Raw genomic sequence first — 21345 nt, 5'->3', positions numbered from 1 at the left:
AAAGTATGGCATTGTGGATATTCGAATGGATAAAAGATATGTGTTGTTTGATCCTTTTATAATTGCACATAATGTACAACAAGTTTATTATGTACCATATCCTACATCACGCACGGATAAACGAGGTTTGTGTGTTGCAATAAAGACGAAACCTAGAGGTCGCATTGATTCTAATGATGTAGAAGTCAATGTGCCATACCAGGTGGAGGAAATGTCACATGTTAATGACGTCATTGAAGTTGAAGAAGTTGTCCGATTACAAGATGTAGAAGCTGGTCTTGAAGAAGTGCACCCCAATAATATTTCATCATTTCAAGGGAAAATGGATGAAGATACAATTGAATCAGAAGAATACAATGAAGAGGGACAAGGTGAAGATGACAATGAAGATGAATGTCAAAGTTCTAGCACTGAATAGAGTTAGGGCAAGTTCCTGATTTATTTTTGCTGCATTTATAATGTTGTCCAGTTTAGAAATGTAGTATTCCAATGTAGTAGGCTTTTTAGGCTTATATTTTGCAACACACCTACGAGTCGTGATTGCACATTAATCTTGATGGTTTTCGTGAATTCCTTTAATAAACTGGAATTCCTTGTGTTCCTTAGCATGCAATTTCTACATAAGTTTATTCATCCTTAAATTATTAAGAAATTAAATTAGACAAGGAACATGGATAAAGGATTAAGATTTAGAGATTTAATATATTAAAAACCATTGTTATGCCTTCACTTAAAAGCTTAAGCGTTTGGGAGAGTTGATTCATAACAAAAACGAAACAGGCAGTCAAAATAGGATCCTGAAAAACACATCAGTTGATACATATCATTTTCCTCAACAAATGAAAGTCTTCATTATAGTTTATAAAGTTTTGCAACCTAACATATCATTTCCACTTTTATTGATTGTTATTTTTTATTTCTCATATTCTTAACATGTTTTAGTAGTTTTATGATTGTTCTTTTATCTTTCCTACTACTGTTTATGGTTATGTTTTAGTAGTTTATATTATGACCATTGCAACATATTTCTCTTGTTGATTGAATCATGTTTACACTCTTAATTCCATCATTGCACCTTAAGGAATATGGCATCAGGTGGTTCTGGCCCTCCTCTTCCACCTTTAGGAAAATATAATAAGTAGAAGGGGAAGAAATTTTATGTAGTCAAGTTGATGACGCGTTTCAATAAAGAAATTAGTTCAAGTAGTCAGCCAACTACACCTACCTCTACCTCCACTGGTAGATCTGTTCCACCTCCATTACAAGTTTCTAGCTTGACTCCCACTCCACATCAAGTTCCTATATCTACACCTACCTCCATTGGTACATCTCTTCCACCTCCATTACAAGTGTCTGGCTTGACACCCACTCCATACCAAGTGCCTACTAATCAAATGGCATCACTCTCTCCCACTGTTGGTTCTAACCCATCAACTCCCACAAATATTGCACCATCACTTGGTACAGTGGATGCAGATCCACATTCCAGTTCAGCCACCAATGACGTGGAAGAATGTTCCAACAGTCGTCCAATGGTTGTACCCGTTGGAGAAGGGTGACAAAAATTTAACTCAATTAATACATATAGACAATTCATTGTTGTTTGATTCTAATGTTTGAGTTTAATTTTGGTTTAGGTTTTATCCTACAAAAACTGCATCGAAGGCAATCACAGCCACCATCAAGCAACATTTTGATGAGCCATGGCTAACATGGGGACAAATCCCTAAGACAACCAGAGATGTTTTCTTCGACCGTTTTAAGGTACACACTTTTCAATCCCAATCCTTTTACATTGAGCAACCATTCTCTGTATGTGTAAATCAATTTATTATCAATATATTGCCTTTACATTGCCTTTTACACTTTTCTAATATAACAGAGAAAGGTTTCATGGAAACCTGAAGATGAGGAAAAGGTAAAAAAAAAATTTCACACCAAGGCATCTCATAGACTCTCAAAGATGTATAAAAAAGCTAGAACTGAAGGAAAAAGACCTAATTGGCTGGGAGACGATACTTGGAATGCTCTTCTAGAAAAGTGGAACATGCCACTTTATAGACAAAAGTGTGAAACGGCAAAGAAGAATCGGACATCTGAAAAGGGTGGTTGTTTGCACACTAGAGGATCTATTAGCGTGCATGAGCATGTTATTCGTTTGGTATGTAACTTGTACATTTTATTTCTTAATTTGTAATCATACATTTACAAATACTTATTAACAACTCCTTTTGTTTGCAGTCACAAGAGCTTGGTCGGTCAGTGCATGTTGATGAAATATTTTAGCAGACACATATTCGTCAATCAATAGGGGAATTTGTGGACGAGAGGTCTAGGCGGACCCATGTTAGTTTCTACTAACTCTATCACATTATACATTATTTATTATGTATGAGGTTTTTAAACCTTACGTTTAATTAATATATTTGTTCATTTAACAGGAACTATTTAAAGCAAAATTTTCTCAAATAAGATCTGAGACTGCATCTGTTGGTGCCTCAGCATGTAGTCCTCTAGACCCTACGGAGGAAGAAACATTGAGAAACCGATGTTGGTTAGAGACTGCTGGTGGAAAATACAAGGGACACGTATACGGCATTGGAAATGTCAATTCCCAAGATGACTATGTCGATAGTTACATCCGACAGACACAGGCATCTTCTTTTACTCAGCAACAAAATGCAGAAGAAATTGTTAACCTTAAATCCCAATTACAAGAATATGGTCAGCAGCTTCAAAAGTTTGAAGGCTTTCGACAACCGCAGCTGCACAACATCCAAATTCCTCAAGCTCAAAATCATGCACCCAATGATGTCCAACCAGAACAACAACCTCCACACCAGCAGCCACCAGATTAACAACCACAAGATGGAAATGATGATTATATGAATTATTAGGCATTTTATAAATCTTATTTCCATAACTCTTGACATCGTATTTAGAACCATAACCAATTTATGAACTTACCTAATGTTAATCTTGCACTTATATTGATGAAAACAATATTTATGTATTCATGTAATGTTTCTTTTGTGGATTAAGTGTATGTAAAAAACTTATTGCTTTTATATGTCAATGTGCAATGATGTCCAGGTATGCTTATATGAATTGTGAATGTTCATTATAATGTCAACCTTTGCTCGTATGAATTTTGCATCTTCAGAGGTATTGCTACAAGCAGGGTATTTATTTAACTCTTCCTAAACCATTATATACGGATATATCCGTATATAACTTAGCTACGATGGTTTTATATACGGATTTTTGCCCATATATAATATGTATATAACCCGCTATTATCATATGTTTCAACGGATCTAGTAATAAGACGAGATTATTGAAAGAGAAAGAAAAAATATATGATCGGGTCACATATATTATAACTCTGTTTAATTAGAATATGGACATACATGTCTAATGTGTACTTAAAATCATCTAATCAATGAATAAAATGCTTCTTATAATTTTTTTTATTATACTCGTTTAATTAGTACATAAAAATACTCATATAATGTTTATTGCTGGACTCGTCTAATGCTATTCGCTACACTTATCTAATTAGTGTATGAACAGACTTATCTAATATGTTGAAAGATTCATCTAATCACTGAATTAACAAACTTGCACAATGTGTATTAATAGACTGGTCTAATTTGTGTGTCTAAAAAATTGTCTGATGTATATTGCTAGTGTTGTCTAATAAATATATGAAATACTCGTCTAATCTGTATTGCTATACTCGTTTCATCAATACATCAACATATTGTCTATTGTTTCTTATGCTTTCTCTTCTAATCAATGTATTCCTAGAGATGTCTAGTATTTTTTGTTATATTTCTCTAATTAACGTATGAAATAACTTGTGTAATAATTTTTGTTATATTTGTTTATTTAACATATGAAATGACTTGTATAATATACTTTTTTATATCCTTTTACTTAGTGTATGTATAGTTTCATCTAATGTTTATGTTAGACTCGTATAATGTTTTTGCTATATTCATCGAATCAGTGTATAGAAAGATTCATCTTATGTTAATTTGGGTTCACTAGTAAAAAATATGTTTTTTAACTCGCCAAATAGATTTCGGTCTAAGAAAAACCGAAGCCTATCAGAAAGCGGTGGTAATTCTATAGTTTTGATGAATTTATATGCCTCGGTTCAGTGAGAACCGAAGCATATAGCACATATACAGCCTATTAACTCGGTTAAAGGTGGAACCGAGGTCTTTGTTTTGGCGTATTGACTCGGTTAAAGGAGAACCGAGGCCTATTACCTCTATTGACTCGGTTAAAGGAGAACCGAGGCTTATTACCTCTCGCACATGACCTACTCTCATATCTCCTTTTTCATTTTACATGAAACGCTTTTCTTTCCTCTCACAGCAGAAGCAGAAACAAAAAGGGGAATCTTTCTTCTCCCACTTGGCAGCCACGGCGCGAGGAGGTTCTTTCCTCCATTGCAGCAGCTTGCGCTCCGGAGGGGAGGCGCGATGGTGGCCGGCGTCGAAAGCGGAGGAGAGGCGAAATGGTGGCTGGCGTCGAAAGCGGAAGGGAGGCACGATGGTGGCCGGCGTCGAAAGCGGAGGGGAGGCGCGATGGTGGAGACGAGTACCGCGACGGCGATGATGAGAGGCTTGCTGATCTAAGGCGTTTGGCGAGCATAGAAGATGGTGCCTTGGAGATGATGGGAGGTTCGTCGATCTAAGAGTTGAACGAATCGCGGTGGTTTCTGTGGAGGCGAGGTGGCGGCTAGGTCACAGCGAGACCGCAGCGAGGCCATGGCGAGACCACAACGAGGTGGCGGCGAGGTCGTGGCGAGGTCGCGGCAAGGGCGTCTTGCAGCGGTGGCGTTTCTGCGAGAAGGGGAGGCATCAACCTTCATCTTTTCTTCTCTCTGTTCTGGTTTGGTCTTGCAGGAGCCTCTCTTCTTCCCCAAATCGTTCTCAGAGTTGGTGATGACAACCTCCGCAATGCTCATTTCATCAAAACCCATACTTTTTTTTGTGTTATTTTGGGAGCGATTTTCGTGTAGTTGCTGTTGGAGTGTTTGCTTCTGAGATTTGGTTCTGTATCTTTTGAGATTTGGTACTGTGAAAGGGAAGGAAAATTCAGTAACCCTTTTGCTTAGACTGTGGACTGTTTTGCTTGAACTGTGGATTGTTTTGCTTGAATTGTGGACTGTGCAACGAAGAGGGAGAAGTGGACTGTGCAACAAACAAGGAGAAGTGGACTGTGCATACCCAAAAAAAAAACACGTTATTGCCTCGGTTATCTAAGAACCAAGGCATAATCTGATCTCGTTTTAACTCGGTTCAGAACTGAGACATAAAGCCACTCCTTTTTACCTCGTCCGTATATGCCTCGGTTGCAGAACTGGTGTCTATAAGCAAAATTAACCGATGTTATTTCCCCTTACTGCACAAGTGGTTAAACTAACATTAATTTATATGTTATGCGTTTTCGTAAAAACAAGTAGAAATCATAGATTATTTTTAATTTAGGAGTACAAATTTAAATATAACAAATCTCTTTATTTACAATTTTTTCTCTCAATTTTTTTGTATAAAACTCCTTACATACATTTTTTCCATCAACAAGCATCTCCTTCATTCACTACAAGTTTTTTCACTATTTTGTTTTTTTAACGTGTTTTATTTTTTTTGACGAAGAAGGTGTTTTACAAGAAAACTTTCTTTGAAAATTATTATCATGGTCGTGAATGACATCGCAAATTGAATTAATATTAAAAATAGAATTCAATTTGTATCATCAAAGTGGTACTAAATTAAAATAAAACGCATTAGTGTAGGTTCCAAATATTAATTAACATAAGTTTCAAATACCTTCAGGAAATTAGTTATTGTGAAGAGTGTGAAGCTCACACTTGTTAATCTTGATAGCCACTACTCGTTTTATCTGAAAATTAATGAAGGAAACACATGAAAAAAAAAACAAATGAAATAAAATTGACAAAGTGAAGATTATTTTTGAAAATTTAAAAGATAATAATAACTAGAATTTAAACGTAGATATTTAATTTTTTTAACTTCAATCTATATTGAATTTTTCTAAAAATAATCAATTATATGCCATAGAAATGATTTGATATATCATTAAATCAAATTACATAAAGAATATATAACTAAAAGTATGATAAGAGAAAAACTAACTTGAAGATCAAAGAGAAGTAATGAGATATTAAGTTACTTAAATTGTTGAGAGATACTCAAAATTGTTTTTACTTAAATTGTTGAGAGATACTCAAAATTGTTTCCAAAGAAACAAAAAAAATTCAAATAAAAAAAAGTTAAGAATTACGGAAAATAAATAATGTGAAATTATAAAAGATAACTACAAGAGGTCAATAGAATATTGAAATTAATATAATTATAGATATATTTCACATTTCACTAAAATAAAACATCTCGATGCTAACTTCAATAATCAACGAATGCAATAAAGAAAAATGCAACTAAAGGTATGTTTATTGAAAAAGTGACTTGAAGATTTACAAATACTTGTTACATACAAAATATGTTAAAATATTAAAAAATAATAAAATTCGTCAATTGTTCATGGTTTGGGGCCTGTGTACAATATGGTGTACACGATTAAATGAATTGTCAACTGATGGAGTATGGTCGATCGAGCCAAACAGTCGTTAAAGGTAGTTAAAGACTATAATGAATAGTGTAACGGTCATTAATGGACGATTAGCAGGTACATTAATAGTCAATAATGATTAATTAATAGATTTGATTATCATAAACTCTATAAATATAGGTTTGATATGGAGGTAAAGATACTTTTGGACATAATTCAATTCATTAAGACTTTCTTGAAAAACATATGTGACTTGATTTTGGTGTGAAAGTGTCTTCTGCAAGTCAAACACCGATCGGATACAGAGCAAGTCAGGACAGGACGCTCGTCCCTACATCACCAAAACATATATCAATCTCGTGAGGATTGCATTTAAGGAAACAATATTTCTCCAAAATTGAATTACTATGAAGATCATATTCTCACTTTTCATTATTATACTTCTTTCTATTGGAATTGGTACGTATAGGGCTTTTTTTCTCATCTGTTTATCTTATGTTCAATATCTGACCTAATCTCATAACATAGACATAATATATCATGAAAAGGATAATTTTGTGTTCTTCAAAACTTACTTTTTGGTTGTTGCAGAAAATGAGGGGCCAATGATAGTGGTAGAGGGGAAGATCTGTGATGTAAAGTTGTATGACTTCTGTGATCAGAGCTGTTTCAGGGATTGTCCAAAGATTTATGGGCCAAAAGCAGCTAGTATTTGTAATTTTAATCCTGAAGAGTGCATATGTCGTAGACAGTGTTAAGTGATTACTACAAAAGGCATGCTGGATTCAAATAATTAAAATAGTTATTTTGTTTATCATCTTTTACTTTCTTTTTGGAAAACAACTCTATATTTCAAGTAGTTAATGGATGACCGTACAAATATTTAAACCTACATCACTAAGAACAATGTGCTAATGTTTTTGGTTCAAATTGTACTTTCTGACAATCACAAATTTTATATTTAGCAATTAAAATAATTGACAGAAATATAGCTATCAAAATATGTTTTTAATGACTTATGAATAATCCTTGATATTTTTTTTAAAATAAAGAAACAGGAATTGACAGTTAACGTTATTAGTTATAACAATATACATTGGGTAGTGGCATTCAAAAGCTTTTTAAATGTATGCTTTATTAACAGGTTGGACCACCAGACACATTCCTATAATTCACAAATCAAGATGATTATTTTTATGTCTACCTGTAATAAAGTATCGAAATAACATTATCTTGGAAAAAATATTAAAAAAACAATTCTTTTATTAACCCACAATCATTCAGTCTACATGTTAATCATTCAGTCTACATGTTTCAACGGATCTAGTAATAAGACGAGATTATGGAAAGAGAAAGAAAAAATATATGATCGGGTCACATATATTATAACTCTGTTTAATTAGAATATGGACATACATGTTTAATGTGTACTTAAAATCGTCTAATCAATGAATAGAATGACTCTTATATTTTTTTTTTATACTCGTTTAATTAATATATAAAAATACTCATATAATGTTTATTGCTGGACTCATCTAATGCTATTCGTTACACTTATCGAATTAGTGTATGAACATTTCATCAATACATTGACATACTTGTCTATTGTTTCTTATGCTTTCTCTTCTAATCAATGTATTCCTAGATATGTCTAGTAATTTTTGTTATATTTCTCTAATTAACGTATGAACTAACTTGTGTAATAATTTTTGTTATATTTGTTTAATTAACATATGAAATGACTTGTATAATATACTTTTTTATATCCTTTTACTCAGTGTATGTATAATTTCATCTAATGTTTATGTTAGACTAAATAATGTTTTTGCTATATTCATCGAATCAGTGTATAAAAAGATTCATCTTATGTTAATTTGGGTTAAACTAACATTAATTTATATGTTATGCGTTTTCGTAAAAACAAGTAGAAATCATAGATTATTTTTAATTTAGGAGTACAAATTTAAATATAACAAATCTCTTTATTTACAATTGTTTTTTCTCTCAATTTTTTTTTTGTATAAAACTCCTTACATACATGTTTTCCATCAACAAGCATCTCCTTCATTCACTACAAGTTTTTTCACTATTTTGTTTTTTTAACGTGTTTTATTTTTGTTGACGAAGAAGGTGTTTTACAAGAAAACTTTCTTTGAAAATTATTATCATGGTCGAGAATGACATCGCAAATTGAATTAATATTAAAAATAGAATTCAATTTGTATCATCAAAGTGGTACTAAATTAAAATAAAACGCATTAGTGTAGGTTCCAAATATTAAGTAACATAAGTTTCAAATACCTTCAGGAAATTAGTTATTGTGAAGAGTGTGAAGCTCACACTTGTTAATCTTGATAGCCACTACTCCTTTTATCTGAAAATTAATGAAGGCAACACATGAAAAAAAAAACAAATGAAATAAAATTGATAAAGTGAAGATTATTTTTGAAAATTTAAAAGATAATAATAACTAGAATTTAAACGTAGATATTTAACTTTTTTAACTTCAATCTATATTGAATTTTTCTAAAAATAATCAATTATATGCCGTAGAAATGATTTGATATATCATTAAATCAAATTACATAAAGAATATATAACTAAAAGTATGATAAGAGAAAAACTAACTTGAAGATCAAAGAGAAGTAATGAGATATTAAGTTACTTAAATTGTTGAGAGATACTCAAAATTGTTTCCAAAGAAACAAAAAAATTTCAAATAAAAGTTAAGAATTAGGGAAAATAAATAATGTGAAATTATAAAAGATAACTACAAGAGGTCAATAGAATATTGAAATTAATATAATTATAGATATATTTCACATTTCACTAAAATAAAATATCTCATTGCTAACTTCAATAATCAACGAATGCAAAAAAGAAAAATGCCATTAAAGGTATGTTTAGAGAAAAAGTGACTTGAAGATTTACGAATAATTGTTACATACAAAATATGTTAAAATATTGAAAAATAATAAAATTTGTCAATATGGTGTACACGATTAAATGAATTGTCAATCGATGGGGTATGGTCGATCGAGCCAAACAGTCGTTAAAGGTAGTTAAAGACTAATGAATAGCGTAACGGTCATTAATGGCCGATTAGCAGGTACATTAATAGTCAATAATGATCAATTAATAGGTTTGATTATCATAAACTCTATAAATATAGGTTTGATATGGAGGTAAAGATACTTTTGGACATAATTCAATTCATTAAGAATTTCTTAAAAAACATATGTGACTTGACTTTGGCGTGAGAGTGTCTTCTAAGGTCAAACACCGATCGAATACGGAGCAAGGCAGGACAGGACGCTTGTCCCTACATAACCAAAACATATATCAATCCGCTGAGGATTGCATTTAAGGAAAGAATATTTCTCCAAAATTGAATTACTATGAAGATCATATTCTCACTTTTCATGATTATACTTCTTTCTATTAGAATTGGTACGTATAGGGCTTTCTTTCTCATCTGTTTCTCTTATGTTCAATATCTGACCTAATCTCATAACATAGACATAATATATCATGAAAAGGATAATTGTGTTCTTCAAAACTTAATTTTTGGTTGTTGCAGAAAATGAGGGGCCAATGATAGTGGTAGAGGGGAAGATCTGTGATGTAAAGTTGTATGACTTCTGTGATCAGAGCTGTTTCAGGGATTGTCCAAAGATTTATGGGCCAAAAGCAGCTAGTATTTGTAATTTTAATCCTGAAGAGTGCATATGTCGTAGACAGTGTTAAGTGATTACTACAAAAGGCATGCTGGATTCAAATAATTAAAATAGTTATTTTGTTTATCATCTTTTACTTTCTTTTTCGGAAAACAACTCTATATTTCAAGTAGTTAATGGATGATAGTACAAATATTTAAACCTACATCACTAAAAACAATGTGCTAATTTTTTTGGTTCAAATTGTATTTCCTGACAATAACAAATTTTATATTTAGCAAATAAAATAATTGACAGAAATATAGCTATCAAAATATGTTTTTAATGATTTATGAATAATCGCTGATATTTTTTTTCAAATAAATAAACAGGAATTGACATTTAAAGTTATTAGTTATAACACATTGGGTAGTGGCATTCAAAAGCTTTTTAAATATATGCTTTATTAAGAGGTTGAACTACCACAAATATTCATATAATTCACAAATCAAGATGATTGTTTTTATGTCTAAGTGTAATAAAATGTCGAAATAACATTATCTTGGAAAAAATATTAAAAAAACAATTCTTTTATTAACCCACAACCATTCAGTCTACATATGTTTCAACGGATCTCGTAATAAGACGAGATTATGGAAAGAGAAAGAAAAAATATATGATCGGGTCACATATATTATTACTCTGTTTAATTAGAATATAGACATACATGTCTAATGTGTATTTAAAATCGTCTAATCAATGAATAGAATGACTCTTATAATTTTTCTAATGTTTATTGCTGTACTCGTCTAATGTTGTTCGTTACACTTATTTAATCACTGTATGAACATATTCATCTAATGTGTTGCAAGATTCATCTAATCTGTGAATTAACAAACTTGCTCAATGTGAATTAATAGACTTGCACTACAAGAAAAATGGTAATTATATACAGATTATTATATACGGATTTTATCCGTATATAATAGGGATGTTATATACGAATCTGTGGAATAGGCGTACATACGGAAAAATCCGTATATAATGGGGTAAAATATTATATACGGATTATCCGTATATAATATCGGCGGGTAAAATTAGCGAAAAATTTTCCAAAGATAGATCCGTATGTAAAACCGTATGTAAGTTGACAAAATATTTACCTGCTGATTTTTTATACGGATATGGAGATAATTAATAAATAAAAAATAAAACTAAGTAAATATAGAACCTAACTTTCGTAACACTTTTCTCCCTCCCTCCCTCGAGCCAAGTTTCTCCCCTTCTCCAGCCCTAACTATTCTTCCTTCTCCACTCCTACCCATGCCTCCTTGTCGTCATTAATCTTCGTTACTCACTGCAACCTTCTCCCTCATGGAGCGTTCTTCTGCATGCTACTGCTCTTACTTGAACCTCTCTCGAACCCTAACTTGAAGTCTCCTCTGTCGAACGCAGTGAAAGGCTCTTCTATCGAACATACTAAAGGGCTTGGAAGCGTTTTCCCTAAATGTGGTTGTGTGTCGTTGCCGAAGCAATCTCGTTCAGCAAACACTGTAGGACGACCTCCGTGGTTAGTTGAAACCTTCATCTGGTAAGTAATCCAAATTTCCTTCATTTTCATAGTATCTATAATGTTACATTGACCGATTATTGTTCTTGTTTCTTTGGAGGTTGGAAATCCCGATTTGTGAAACCCTAGGTTGGTTTGTTCCCGTTGAAAGAGATAAGGTGGAGCTCCAATTGCCTTCTGCACCTGGTAGGTATTAATTCGTTAGACTTGGGTTTGTGTTTATTGGATATGATTGAAAATGGGTATTGTCTTCTCATGACATTATGATTTTGTCATTTTCAATTCCACGTTGATTTTATTTCATTCCACGTTATATTACTCATGACATTATGATTTTGTCATTTTCAATGTTATAGGAATATTTTTAAAATTTTCATGCGTTCATATGAATCATTTGAAGATTTTTACCTTTCGAACCTGCAATGTGTTTGAGTTGTGGGCATGAATTGTAATTGAAAGATTTCTTCATTCTAACTTTTATCTTCTGCATTATTCCCACTTTCTCTGTTGGAGCAATAGCAGATAGTCAGTTTCTTAATCAAGCTTAGACATAATTAATCATTTGTGGCTATTTCATGAAGTTAACGAGATTTACCAAAGTCGTGTGTTTGTTCTGAAGTGAAAAACCTTCTACCTATCTCAAAGTGTAGTTCTTTCAAACATTAAGATGATTGACGAAGCAAGTATTCTTCATGAATAACAAATAATTGTTCTGCTACCTGTTATGCATAATTCGGAACATTATAAGCAGAATTCAAATGATGTCAATGTAACAACATAAAACTAAAAGAGGCATAATCTTTTCACATAAAATTAGGCTTGAGTGATAGAGTTAAAAAGTACTTTAGACTGTCGAGAATACGTTTTATTTACTTCAAATCATAATACGGTAAATGAACCAAATCATAGAATATAAAAGTGGAAAGATGAATACATATAAACCTGTTCAATACTGCCATCTTCTATCTCTGTGTTGAATGTAAGCAACATACATTCATAGAGTAGGTTTTCTAATTCTTCAATAGGAACCAATGCTGAAATTAAAATAAAAATCACGTAAAAGAGACATTGGTGAAATGTTAGAAGAAAAGAGAATGGAAATGATGTTCTGTGTTCTGTCTAATGTTGTGAGATTCCATTTAATTGTGTCTAATGTTGTGAGATTCCATTTAATTGTTTGAAATGATGTTTTGTGTTCTGTCTAATGTTGCTTTCAATGTTCTGTTTTCTGTCTAATGTTGCTTGCAACTAAGTATCAACTTGGCATAAGGCCAAATGGCAAGCCTGAAATTAGGAACACAATTACATTGGAAAGTTACAATTGTTTAGTTTCTTAAAACTTTTCTAGCCAAGCAAAGAACTTGTGAGAGAACCTTTTGAAAATGAAAATTCCCCCCAAATCATAACTAAAAGACTAAATGGTTAGTCCTTAGAAAATTATAATTAATTATGTTGCAGTCCTTAGAAAATTAAACTACTGTCACTATAATTAAGAAAAAATAATTAATTGAATTTAAGATAGGATAATAAAGCAGTAGTATGTGTTGTTAATAAAAAGGTCCTATTTATATAGAAATAACTGTTATATCTAATTTTCTTATATCACACTTAAATTAGTGAAGAAATCAAGTAGAGAAAATCTCTTATGACTGGCGAAGAAATTTATCATTTAATATAGAGGTGACGATATGATGTCATTAGATGTTTAAAAGACAAACGAACTTGTCAAAACAGACTATATCTTGAACTATAAAACAATCTATAACAGCATACGTCCTACAAACCTTAACAAGATTTTTAATGAGTAAATTTTCACATATGCAATGTGCTTTTCATATAACTTTTTGAAGTTAAATGAGATGGATCATGACATTGTTCAAGGTAAATCCACCTGTTATTTCTTAAATTTACACTGCTTCTGCATGTTCAAGCCACATCCTTTCCCTGAGGAAGATCACGACCCTGTTTGCTCTTTGGAATACGTATTTCTAAGTATATGTCGTAATGTATGTATGCTTCTATATTCTTCCAATCTGCATCCTCTGGCATCTGAAGCCTTCTCACATATCCATGTTCCCACCAATGGCCACACCTCCAGTCATGGGCCTTTGAGTCTCTTTGCTGCTTCCACGGTCCACTAATTTCCACAACCTTCCCCTTATCAACAACGACTTGAATGTTATTTTTTCCAGTTCCTGTTTTGACAAACCACTGGTGTCACATAAATTTTGTTTAGTTAAGCACTTTTCTTAATTGAATCTATGGAAACTTGGCCCCCATCAACTCCAATCGGCTCAAGTTCATTTATTTCGTTATTTGGTATGACTTTAATAAACATATTGATATGAGTTGATATAAGTTTGTGATGGATCTTTTGAAGGAAAATTCATTGGAAAGTTTTAACACCAACAAAACCTGAGTTTAATCTCATAGTAAAAGATTGTCATCATCCTTAACTCAAAACTTTAAAAGATCCATCAGTTTGCACTATCAACTAATCGAAACCATACTCATACATGATAGTTTGTGATTAGATATAGTTAGGTGACAGTGTTACACTGTTAGAATCTATATTATTTATTCATAGGTTACTACCCATTGGTACAAGAAAAGAAAATTCTTGATGCAAGGTAAAGGCTGTCTCTCCTTAGGTGCTTGCAAATTTTATATAGTTCCTCCAGTTCTGAGATCCTATTTTGTCTTTCAGATCTATAAAATGATGGGGCAGTTTCATTGTAGCATAATTTGTTTAACATATATTCAGTTTACAATATAAGGGTAACTAAAAAGCTGTTTGCCTTACCCGGTGTTTCTGCTTTTAATATGTAGCCTTCAACTGTCTGACACCAATCCACAGTGCTTTGGCTGGAGCTCCTTAAATGAGATAACAATACATCTGACTCAAACTCCCATAGTGGTTGTGTTTTGACTCATTATGCACATTTTAGGCTACCTAAACTAGCTAGAATTAGGAATTTTATTCTGCACTCCTAGTTTATTTGCTAAAGATCTTTGAACACACTGTGTTTTTTTAACACTGTCACAAAAACAATAATTGTTGCACACCAACCAATTCCATCCCAAAATCTACTTTTCCCTTCAAACATCTTAGCTGTCTCCCTCTTGCTGTCATAAAAGAACAACCATGCCTGTGAAATCAACAACCATACCAAAGAAACAAGATAGTTGGCTAAAACTCAATGAACTATGTTTAATGAGTCAAAACAAATGCTAACTTCAGTTTCCTGACTTTCAAACTAATCAATGCTCTAAAAAATTCTTGCACATTAGAATGAGTGTTGCAAGCAGCACCCACTGGTTGGTTTGGAATCCTTACTTATTACTTTGACTCTTTAGTAAACAATACCCCAAACATTCCTTGTCCAGTTTATAAATTTATAGTAGAAGCTTACTTTTTCAATCATGTGATGTAGGAAATCTCATCTAACTCAATCATATTTCTCATAATCAACCTTTACAACACTTTATTTGTTTTTATTTTATCTTCACACTATGGCCCTTATATTAGTTTCTCTCAATCTTTTCCTTAGGCACAATCCATCTTGCAAAGGCTCCTCTGTTTTCTTTTGTCTTACATTCTTTTTCAATTATGATTTGAAGGTGGTAGTGTACGAAGGTGTGATTAGGGAAAAGGCAACAAGCAAAGAAGATTGTCCATAATTCCTGAAAGGTATGCTTAATGTTATATTCCTACCATCTTTGAAGTAATAAATAGTTTTGATGATTATTATTTTAGTGAGTCTCTCCTATTTTTTGTTGACTCTGAAGTATGTTAATTATTAGGTAAAAATTTCCACCAATTTTGTAGCAAAAACAGTGACATCAACACTCAAGTAAGTGGTTCTAACCTTTTATTTGTATTTAGTATGGGGAGATAAATTTGCCTTGTGATTGTTTGATGTTCAATTGCATTGTGTCATTGTCATTAGTCTCTTAAATTTGGTTATGGATGTAGTAAAGTATGTTAATTTTAACATGTGTTGTTTCTATTTTAGTTAATTTGTAGTATGATGTTACACTGTGGGTGTGTTCCCTTTGTGATGAACAAGATATGCATCTTATTCTCACTTTGTCTTCTTTTTTTTGGTTAATTTTTTCATCCTTCTTAGTCACTTCTTCTATCATGTTCTTCCTACCACCCACAAAGGTTACTTCTCTTTTGTCCTTTATGCTTTCTTCTGTTATATACAGTGCTGGTCCAAACAATCCAAATACAAATGAAACTTACTTAACCACTGAAACAGTGACTCTAAATTAATAATCTGCACAATTATTTTGTCCTTATGTGCAGATAGCTATTTATGTACATCACCATTTCTCACATCACTCTAAATTAATATGCACATAGCTATTTATGTGCAGCTGCAACATGTTCACCATATCCTTTTTTTTCTTATGTTTATCTCTAACATTTTCCTACTGAAGCCAAAGCTGTCCCACATTTTGTTCTCCTTCTCAACCCCTACTCGCTAAAACCTCACTTTCCCTCCTCTCATAGTTAAAACTAGTTCTTTTCTCTTCAAATAATGGAAGAGAATACTCCAAACCCTCTTACCCGAACTCTTGGACAACATACCCACAATATACATGATTTTAAAGTGCATCCATGACACTTTAACGTACACAAACAACACCCCAAAGTATCCAACCATGTGTACTCATTATAACATGACTAAGTACTTACATAACATAAGTAAGTACTTACCTAACATTACCACCTCCTATAGGGGTCTATAGTGATGGAAATTCAATTACTGCATGTTTAGTGTTGAACTTTCTTAATAGTTTTCCTTGAAGGAAAACTTGTAATACATAATTAATTTAGCCTTGTATTAACTAGTGGCTAATTTGTCGTTAATTGGTATGTATACAGAACATGGATCAAGTTCCACCAAATCGTTCATGGATGTACGATAGGTGTTATAGAGGAAGAGGTGCGTTGAAAGAGTCATTTGTATTGGGTGTTGAAGAGTTTATAATTAAAGCTTGTGAACAAGACCGTTATCAAAGAGATGGGGGGCTCCGATGTCCATGTTTAAAGTGCGATGTTTAAAAAGGCTAGATCAGAAGGAAAAAAACCTAATTGGATGGGGGATATTGTTTGGAATGGTCTTTTGGAGAAGTGGAACATGCCACTTTATAGACAAAAATGTGAAACGGCCAAAAAGAACAGGACATCTGATGAGGGTGGTTGTTTGCACACTAGGGGTTCCATTAGCGTGCATGAACATGCAATTCGTCTGGTACATATAAATTTATTTTTACATTTCTACTCATAAACTTTACAAGTATTTGATGTTAACAACTTACATCTTCTTTGCTTGCAGTCACAAGAGCTTGGTCGTTCAGTGCATGTTGATGAAATATTTCAGCAGACACATATTCGAGCATCAACAGGAGAATTTGTCGATGAAAGGTCTAGGCGGACACATGTTAGTTTCTACTAACTCTATTATATTCTTTATTAGGTTCTAATTCTTAGGTCTATCTATTTAATGATAATCATGTATTCGTTTAACAGGAAGAGTTTCGAAGCAAAATTTTCTCAAATAAGATCTGAGACAGCATCTGTTGGTGCTTCAACAAGTGCTCCCCTAGACCCTGCAGATGAGGAAAGATTGAGGAACCAATGTTGGTTGGACGTTGCTGGTGGAAGGTACAAGGGACGCGTATACGGCATCGGAAATGTCAATGCTCAAGATGACTGTGTTGATAGTTACATACAACAGACACAAGCATCTTCTTCTCAGCAACCGATGGTAGAGGACATTTTTAACCTCCACACACGAGTATCAACCCATGATGACCAACTTCGACAGATGAACTCTCAATTGCAAGGCTTTATTAGCGTCATAATGCAGTACCTTCCGCCTCCTGCAGTCGCAATTGCACAACAATTTTTTCAATCCCAAAATCAACCACAACCTAATGTTCAACCACAACAACCACAGCAACCACAACAACCACAACAACCACAGCAACCACAACAACCACAACAAGCACAACAACCAACAGATCAACCACAAGATGATAATGTTTATGGAGATTATTAGTTATGTCGGTGATCCCAAAAAGAAGACGTCAATCACCAGCCCTTTGCGTCCCATGCACCCAATATTCGACGTCAACTTTATAAATTTAACTTGTCTTCGATTTGTTTCCACCATAGGAAATCGAATAGCTCTGAAATCTAATGGTAGAAGACAACTCCAAGACAATTAAGAAAATGATTCATACATTGTTGAATGATGAAGTTGAACATCTTCTTTATATAATTATTTTAGATCATAAAATTGTTTCAGCATCAAACATATTTTGAACCATTTTTCATTTTCCTGAGCGCTTCCCTTTCAGTAAGATAACTTAATCATTTTTGTACTATAAAAAGAATTTTGTTGACTTGAATTTCAAAGGCCAACTTCATACGAATTCAGACCTGAATGCGACACTTTGAAATTCAAGTGAGCAAATTGCAATTTGAGGAACATAAATGCTTCGAAATCTAAGGAAAAGAAAACACAAAGGGAATAAAAACCATGAATCCTAATATGTTCAACAGAGAAACAGGATGGCAGAGATTACACGAAATTTAAGTTATATTTATAGATAAAATGATGACGTTCAAACATCATTCAGTGAAAAGTAATACATCTCATTTGATTCAGATAAGAACTAATTGTCGTCCAGTCCCCAACAAAAGATGTGAAAAACATCGTTGGAAACATTGTCCCACTACTCGACAGAGTCGGACGTGCTATTGAATGATTAAAAATTAAAAAGAAAAAAATATTAAAAATTATATGATCCTTTGATGAAAATTAAATCATTATAAAAGCATTACATCGTGTAATTATGATTAGAAACTGCCACATTGTATGAACGTCGAGGTCCCGCCAAACTCGACGTTCAAACATCATTCACTGAAAAAGTAAAAAATCTCTTTGGATTCTGCTATTATCTCCCTGCTCACTAAATCAAGACATTTCTATGATAAATAATGATATAGGACGTCATTGATCACAATATTTGACACAATCTCCAGACTTTTGCATCGATTGCAGTCAACACTCGACATCAATCGTATAAATTGAATTTGTATTGCAGTTGTTTCTACCATAAGAACTAATTGACGTCGAGCCCCCAACTAAAGACGTTAAAAAATCGTTGGAAAATGCACACCATTAATGTCCCACTGCTCCACAGAGTTGGACGTGCCATTGAATGATTAAAAATTAAAAAGAAAAAAAATACTAAAAATTAAATGATCCGCGGAGGAAAACTAAATCATTTTAAAAGCAATACACATGATTAATTTCCTGAACGTCGAAGCCCCGCCAAATTCGACAATCAAACATCATTCACTGAAAAAGTAAAATATCTCTTTGGATTCTTAAGAACTCCTAGCTAACTAAACATAGACATTTCTATGATGAATAATGATATAGGACGTCCTCGAGCACAAATATTTGACATTAACTTTCTAAACGTCGAAGCTCGGCCGAATTCGATGTTCAAACATCATTCACTGAAAAAGTAAAAATCTATTTGGATTCTTATGAACTCCTTGTTGACTAAACGTAGACATGTCATTGAGCAGTCTTTTGCATCAAATGCACTCAACATTCGACGTCAACATTATAAATTTAATTTGTTTTGGAGAAGTTTCCACCATAAGAAATCAAATAACTCTGAAATCTAATGGTAGAAGACAACTCCAAGATAATTTAAAAAACGATTCATACATAGTTGAATGTTGAAGTTGAACATCTTCTTTATATAATTATTTTAGGTCATAAAATTATTTCAGCATTAAACATATTGTGAACCATATTTCTTTTTCCCACGCACTTTCCTTTGAGTAAGATAACTTAATCATTACTTTACTGTAAAAAGCATTTTGTTCACTTGAATATCAAAGCCCACCTTCATATGAACTAAGACATGAATCAGACACTTTGACATTCAAGAGAGCAAATTGCAATTTAAAGAACAGACATGTTTCGAAATCTAAGGAAAGGAAAATGCCAAGGAGATAAAAAACATAAATCCTAATATGTTCAATACGGAAATATGAAGCAACGTATTAGGTGATAGATGCAATATTTATAGATGAACCGATGGCGTACATCGGGTAATTATGCTTATTGACTATCTTGTTTGAGCGTCGAGGCCCTCGGAATTCGACGTTCAAACATCAACAGTCTTTCGCATCAAATGCACTTAACATTTGACGTCAACATTATAAATTTAATTTCTTTTATAAGAAATCAAATAGCTCTGAATCTAATGGTAGAAGACAACTCCCAAACAATTTAAAAAACGATTCATACATTGTTGAATGTTGAAGTTGAACATCTTCTTTATATAATTATTTTATATCATAAAATTGTTTGAGCATTAAACATATTGTGAACCATATTTCTTTTTCCCAAGCACTTTGCTTTCAATAAGATAACTTAATCATTTCTTTACAGTAAAACACATTTGTTCACTTGAATATCAAAGCCCACCTTCATATGAACTGAGACCTGAATGAGGCACTTTGACATTCAACCGAGCAAATTGCAATTTAAAGAACAAACATGTTTCGAAATCTAATGAAAGGAAAATGCCACGGAGATAAAAAACATGAATCCTAATATGTTCAATACGGAAACAGGAAGCAACGAATTAGGTGATAGATGCAATATTTATAGATGAACTGATGACTACATCATGTTATTATGGTTACTGACTATCTTGTCTGAACGTCGAGGCCCCTCCGAATTCGACGTTCAAACTCAACAGTCTTTCGCATCAAATGCACTCAACATTTGTTGACAAATTTATTAACACCGAAAAACGGCGCCAAAAACTTGTTTAACCCTCGGCAAGTGTGACCGAATCGTATCAAGTAATAAACTCGGTAAGACCAAGTATCGTTCTCCCAAAGGACTCACGGCCTAGTTAGTTATATGATTTGTTGATTATTTAAGACTTGTGAACGATTGATTGTAAGTTTTTAATGAAAAAGACAATAATTAAACATGTATGCATGAGTTTGATCAATGGCAGAAAGAGTAAAACAAACACGTAATGAATTATATGGATGAGTATGTTGTTGGGGTTATCAATTTCATCTTGTCCACTCTCATATATTTTAGGAATTCATCAATCTTTTCATCAATATTAATGCCACTCTCTAAATTACCTTGTCAAGAAGGCCTATCCTTAATTACGAGTTCATACAATTCCTAGCATCCCTAATAATTAATTTTGAAGTGCAGAAGCTTAACAGCAACCAACCCTCATATTCCTATGCCTAGGCAATATGTTATTGGGAGAAATTCCCCGGATCTAGATCTCCCCGTACGTTCCCATATCGACAAAATCAATAATCATCGCAATGAATGAGTTAAAGAATGCAAGCATTAAGCAAAGAGGAAAAACCCTAACTATTGATGAAAGAAAGCATGTATCTTAAAATAAGATGTTAAAACATTAATTCTATAT

General features: G+C 32.9%; 1 protein-coding gene and 3 long non-coding RNA genes across 4 annotated transcripts; 2 read left to right on the top strand and 2 right to left on the bottom strand.

Annotated features, from left to right (window-relative positions):
* Nucleotides 1-6983: 6983 nt before the first annotated feature.
* On the top strand, nt 6984-7420 carry LOC128196447 (uncharacterized). The gene is made up of 2 exons (XR_008248745.1): nt 6984-7065; nt 7198-7420. It is a non-coding gene; the product is annotated as an uncharacterized LOC128196447 (long non-coding RNA).
* A 2432-nt stretch (nt 7421-9852) lies between these two features.
* On the top strand, nt 9853-10409 carry LOC128196825 (uncharacterized). Its single transcript, XR_008249231.1, has 2 exons — nt 9853-10056; nt 10187-10409. It is a non-coding gene; the product is annotated as an uncharacterized LOC128196825 (long non-coding RNA).
* Nucleotides 10410-12236: 1827 nt separating this feature from the next.
* Nucleotides 12237-13286, bottom strand: LOC128196450 (uncharacterized). The gene is made up of 3 exons (XR_008248751.1): nt 12775-13286; nt 12428-12551; nt 12237-12336 (listed from the first exon to the last, which is right to left on the bottom strand). It is a non-coding gene; the product is annotated as an uncharacterized LOC128196450 (long non-coding RNA).
* Nucleotides 13287-13724: 438 nt separating this feature from the next.
* On the bottom strand, nt 13725-16757 carry LOC128196621 (21.7 kDa class VI heat shock protein-like). The gene is made up of 4 exons (XM_052878108.1): nt 16725-16757; nt 14903-14981; nt 14636-14761; nt 13725-14027 (listed from the first exon to the last, which is right to left on the bottom strand). Exons 1-4 carry the CDS (start codon nt 16755-16757, stop codon nt 13759-13761), a joined length of 507 nt encoding a protein of 168 aa, XP_052734068.1. The 3' UTR covers nt 13725-13758.
* Nucleotides 16758-21345: the final 4588 nt, after the last annotated feature.

Source organism: Vigna angularis, chromosome 5 (assembly GCF_016808095.1).
Source record: "Vigna angularis cultivar LongXiaoDou No.4 chromosome 5, ASM1680809v1, whole genome shotgun sequence".
NCBI classification, from domain to species: domain Eukaryota; kingdom Viridiplantae; phylum Streptophyta; class Magnoliopsida; order Fabales; family Fabaceae; genus Vigna; species Vigna angularis.
The sequence above is the reverse complement of the archived record's forward strand: the minus strand, read 5'-3'. Positions and strand labels throughout refer to the sequence as shown.

Coding starts and splice junctions, on each gene's coding strand:
- LOC128196621 (XM_052878108.1), bottom strand. CDS start 16,757: ATGAACGATTTGGTGGAACTTGATCCATGTTCT. Junction 14,762..14,902: donor TAGATTTTGGGATGGAATTG/GTTGGTGTGCAA, acceptor GTGCATAATGAG/TCAAAACACAACCACTATGG. Junction 14,028..14,635: donor ATTAAAAGCAGAAACACCGG/GTAAGGCAAACA, acceptor TTGTCAAAACAG/GAACTGGAAAAAATAACATT.